This window comes from Octopus bimaculoides, chromosome 28 (assembly GCF_001194135.2).
Source record: "Octopus bimaculoides isolate UCB-OBI-ISO-001 chromosome 28, ASM119413v2, whole genome shotgun sequence".
NCBI classification, from domain to species: domain Eukaryota; kingdom Metazoa; phylum Mollusca; class Cephalopoda; order Octopoda; family Octopodidae; genus Octopus; species Octopus bimaculoides.
In genome coordinates, this window is record NC_069008.1 from 15,459,220 (window position 1) to 15,464,751 (window position 5,532).

The 5,532-nt window shown below is 36.8% G+C and overlaps 2 protein-coding genes across 2 annotated transcripts in view; one reads left to right on the plus strand and one right to left on the minus strand.

Annotated features, from left to right (window-relative positions):
* LOC106874809 (zinc finger protein 91) overlaps positions 1-5,532 on the minus strand; it is a 17,161-nt gene that overhangs the window by 10,745 nt on the left and 884 nt on the right. Inside the window, exons 2-4 of the mRNA XM_052977432.1 lie at positions 4,537-4,946; positions 2,735-4,440; positions 1,570-1,573 (exon numbers count right to left, since the gene is read on the minus strand). Of these exons, the coding sequence (XP_052833392.1) occupies positions 1,570-1,573; positions 2,735-4,097 (1,367 nt within the window). The 5' untranslated portion in view covers positions 4,098-4,440; positions 4,537-4,946. The remainder of the gene's footprint in view (positions 1-1,569; positions 1,574-2,734; positions 4,441-4,536; positions 4,947-5,532) is intronic.
* The window catches only part of LOC106872079 (zinc finger protein 239), a 70,244-nt gene that overhangs the window by 5,904 nt on the left and 58,808 nt on the right, over positions 1-5,532 (plus strand). The gene's annotated exons all lie outside the window — the stretch shown is intronic.

Sequence of the window (5,532 nt, forward strand, 5' to 3'; positions counted from 1 at the left end):
ACCAGTGGAGCACTAAGAGTACCGTTCGGGCATGATCATCACCAGCGTTGCCTTCCTGGCACATGAAAAGTCATTCGAGCGAGATCATTGCCAGTGCCGCTGGACTGTGCAGGTGGCACGTAATACACCATTTTGAGTGTGGCCGTTGCCAGTACCGCCTGACTGGCCTTCGAGACAGTGGCACATAAAACCACGCACTACACTCTCAGAGTGGTTGGCGTTAGGAAGGGCATCCAGCTGTAGAAACTCTGCCAGATCAAATTGGAACCTGGTGTAGCCATCTGGTTCACCAGTCCTCAGTCAAATCGTCCAGCCCATGCTAGCATGGAAAGCGGACGTTAAACGAGGATGATGATGTTCTTTACCTGCGAGGAACCCAGCGGAACTTCCTCTCCACCTTATTTCCTGGATGCAGCACAAATCTACACACCTACATTCAAGCATCTCAACAATCACATCAGACCTACCTTTCAATATGTCAACTTTGAGGGTGTGGGTTGGCAAGACCTGGATGGGAGACAGCAGCATTATAAATCTGAAAAGAAATCTTGCATTTGGTAGATCTTGTAAGCATGCAATAACCATTAAGCTGCATGCACTGTGCCATCATTTTATTTGCTACATAATCACTACATTCAATAGGAGAAAGATGCAAGGTAGGGATGGAGGAAGAAGGCAGGTGGGGAGGCATTCCATACAGCAGGGGTTTTCAAACTTTTTGACTTGCGGACCCCATTATATTTCAGGCTTTACCTTAAGGACCCCCTTATAAACACTTATGAAATTTATACATAAATATTTGCTTAAAATAACATATATTTTTACATTTATTTATTTAACAGTATTTAACAAATAGGTTTATTGTCAATTAAAAAACATATAAAATCAAATTGCCCATAAAAAGTATTTGCTGTCCACAGCCCCCCTGTCTTGTCCTTTGATAACCCCTGCCATACAGTAATCCATTGGAGGTACTCAGGAGAAAGACATCCGGTGGAGGTCAGAGCATAAAGACTTCTGGTATAGGTGGTGCGGGTGGAAACATCTTGACTATGATGCTGTTACACCAAGCATTGGTTATACCATCCTGGACAACCTTATTAATTAAATGGTGACAAGGCTGTATCCTAATATGCATTTTAGAAGTAATTCCTGATGGACAAGGGGCTTTCGCAGTCTTTGAATTCTTAACTGCCACCAATAAGAATGGCTGGACCCTCTCATGTTCACATTAGGACAGCTTTCTCACATTTAGTAGCCTTTCATATTTGCACTTCCATGCCTGTCTCTTTTTTACAATCAGTGAATGCAAGTCTGCAATTATTCATCTGCACACACATCCCAAACTTCAATTCCTGCAAACCAGAATATCAGAACACTTCATAAATTTGATGAAACTGTGAAATATCAGCATACTTCTTTTCTGTTTTTTCCCTTTGCTAAATAGAGTTGTTTCCTAGCTTCTCTTCCAGCTACCAGCTGTTCCCATTCTTCCAAACATTCCCAGAATGCCTCTTTGCTTTTAGTGCTAAGTACACTTCCCTGTTCCACCATCACGTCACCCTTCACCTGCCTGGGATTTTGGACCAGCTACAGATTTGTTCAGCAGCTCTACACAGGTTGTCTCCTAAGAGCTTCCAGTTGCCCTATATATTATATATCTCCACTTTCTCCTTTTTGTTAAAGGCTGTAATTAGTACACACATCTCCAACTATTTTAAGGATCCTTAAGTTCCTAAGATTTCCTCTTCCAGATTGGTCAAAATCTCTCACATTTTGTCACTTCAAGTCTCATCTCAAATCACTAAACGCTAACCTAAGTTGTGAAGTCCATTCTTTGCCAGGGAATGACTTTGCATTCAGAAATATCTGCCTATCCAGCTTTCTACTTAGCATGTAGTCAATCTGACTTGTGTGTCACCAGATTCATAAGTGATCAATTGGGTGGTAGGTTTCCCTAAGTTCTGAAGTTAATATTAACAAAAACAGGATGAGATTGTGAATAAAAATAACCTTCAAAATGCTTTTTTTCAATTTTAAGAAAGTAATTCTAATCTGGACCCTTGAAAACTTATCTCTGCAAAGATTAATTTAAAGAAACTATTCTTCAGACAATAACGGGGAAATCAATCTGGTGTAGGGCACTAAACTATACTTATGCCTCATGTTCTTCCTTCGTGGTCTCTTCTGTTTTGTATTAGGAGGTCATTGTTTATGTACATAACTGACATTCCTGTGAAAAAGTCATAACTTGTGTTATTATATAAAATATTTAATAAATGAAATGTTTAAAAGACAATAAACAATAAATGTACTGTGCAGGATGCAATATTCAAGAAAGAATAATGTGTGGAGTTGTCAGTAGGAGGAGTTTTGGCATAGAGGTCCTTGCGTCACAGAAAAAAAGGGGAAAATTACAGGAACAAAATAAAATAAATCTAAAAACTTTTGGAAATACTTTAATTTCAATTGCATAAATCAAGAATATTAAAAATATAGCAAACAAGAAACTACCCTTTTCCTTTCTTTCCTGTATGAATATATTTGTGCTTTGTTAAGTCACAATTTTGAGAGAATGATTTACCACAGATATCACTTTGATATGGCTTCCCTCCTGTATGAATACGTCTGTGCTTTGCTAAGCCCCAATTGTCAGAGAATGATTTACCACAGATATCACAGAGATATGGTTTCTCTCCTGTATGAATAGATTTGTGTCTAGTTAATTTACTACTTTCAGAGAATGATTTACCACAAATATCACAATGATATGGTTTCTCTCCTGTGTGAATACGTTTGTGTCTAGTTAACTCGCTATTTTGATAGAATGATTTACCACAGATATTACAATGATAAGGTTTCTCTGCAGTATGAATAGATTTGTGTCTAGTCAAAGTACTACTGAGAGAGAATGATTTACCACATATATCACAATGATATGGTTTCTCTCCTGTATGAGTACGTTTGTGTCTAGTTAATGTATTACTTTCAGAAAATAATTTACCACATATATCACAATGATAGGGTTTCTCTCCTGTATGAATATATTTGTGTTCTCTTAATTTATTATTTTGAGGGAATGATTTACCACAGATATCACAACAAAATGGTTTCTCTCCTGTATGAAAATATTTGTGGTTTGTTAAGCTATTATTCTGAGAGAACGATTTACCACAAATATCACAATGATACGGTTTCTCCCCTGTATGAATACGTTCATGTGTAGTTAGGGTACTATTATGAGAGAATGTTTTACCACATATCTCACAGTGATATGGTTTCTCTCCTGTATGAATACGTTCATGTGTAGTTAAGATACTATTACAAGAGAAAGATTTCAAGCAGACGCTACAATGATATGGTTTCTCTCCTGTATGAGTACGTTTGTGTTTCATTAAGTTACCATTTTTGGGGAATGATTTACCACAGATATCACAATGATATGGTTTCTTTCCTGTATGAAAATATTTGTGGTTTGTTAAGTTATCATTCTGAGAGAACGATTTACCACAGATATCACAGTAATACGGTTTCTCTCCTGTATGAATATGTTTATGTGTAGTCAAGTTACTATTTTGAGAGAATGATTTACCACATATCTCACAGTGATATGGTTTCTCTCCTGTATGAATACGTTCATGTGTAGTTAAGATACTATTACAAGAGAAAGATTTCAAGCAGACACTACAATGATATGGTTTCTCTCCTGTATGAGTATGTTTGTGTTTCATTAAGTTACCATTTTGGGGGAATGATTTACCACAGATATCACAATGATATGGTTTCTCTCCTGTATGAACACGCCTGTGCTTTGCTAAGACACTATTGTCAGAGAATGATTTACCACAAATATCACAGTGATAAGGTTTCTCACCTGTATGAATACGTTTGTGTCTAGTTAAGACTTTATTTTGAGAGAAAGATTTACCACAGATATCACACGGATGTGGTTTCTCTCCTGAATGAATACGTTTGTGCATAAGCAGGTTACTTTTTTGGTAGAAGGACCTTGTACAGATAACACAGTCGAATGATCTTGTCTCTTTTACCATGTGTCCAGGGGAAATCAGTTGTCTATTTTTCTCACTCTTTTCCATTACTTTTCCTCTCAAATCCCAGTTTATATATTTTTTCTTACTTTTGTCTTCTACTTTATTCCTTACAAACACTTCTAGTGTTGTATTTCTGTCCAGTGTTACCTTTGTTTAGCAACATTTACACAAATTTATCTAACTTTAATTAGCACACAAGCTCTTCTTGACACTCCAGTCAGTGACGTTCGCAAGTTTTGCTTATAATATTATTTCAGAAGAAATGTTTCATAGGAATTCCTCCACAGATTTGTAGAAACAATCTGATACATCTGTTTTGTATAATATTTTCCTTTAGTCTTTAAAACATGGTAGATATTGAGGATGTTTCTTCTGTTACATCGATGTTCTGAAATTAGAGAAAAACAACAGTGTAAGATGTAGAGGCTACTTAAAACATACAGATTCATTTCTGTTGAGATAAATGGTAGAGACAAACATTTACCTTAACATCTGAGCTGGATTCCAACAGCTCCGTAAAGAAGTGCCAATCTCTCAAAGTAAATGGAACATGTGGAAGTGGGATGCCTAGAAAGACATGGCATGAAGTGCTGAAGAGCAAACTCAGGATGCTGAACCATTCATGTGATATGAGAAAGGACCAAAATGTCTGGTACCTTGCTATATCCAAGAAGACCTGCACTCCATTACAGAAGTGTTAAAACTTGTCTCTCTGGTGGCAAAAAGCCCAGTATCATGTGAAAGTGCTGCAAATTAGAGTATGTGTGTTTCCATGTAAAAGTGCATGTGTAATTCCACATAAAAGCACCCTGAACACTCTGTGAAGTGGTTGGCACCAGGAAGGGCATCTAGCTCTAGAATTTATGAGAAATCAGACTGGAGTCTGCTGCAGCTCTGGTCAAATTGGTTTGTAAAATTTCAAATTTTCGAAAAAGAAAAAAAATATATATATATAAACAATATATGAGTATATGCATATATATGTATATGTATGTACATACCTTCGTCTACATGTACATATAGATACATATCTGGGTACATGACGTTGCAAAAAAAACATGGACAAAATGATAAACAAGGTACAAAAAAACAAGCAGGCCACATAGAGAACATATACTTCATCAGCTGCCACCATTAAAACACTGGCGTTTCGAAGAGTTAGGGCAGGACACATCGTTAAAACGGCTCTTCCCACGAACATAAATTAAATTTGTGCCATGGAGGACAGAAAACAAGACAGGAAAATGAAACGGTGAAATAAACAAACAAAAAAGCTGTACAGCCAGACGTGGAGAAGTGTGTGTATATTGAACGCTGTGAAGCAAGAACTGGAGAGGCGAAGGACGAGCAACGAGAGATAGAGAGAGAGAGAGATAGTAGCGACAGGGATATATATATATATATATATATACACTTTCTTTTTTGAAAATATGAAGTTTTACAAACCATTTTTTTTTTCAGAACCTTAATCTTCGTATTT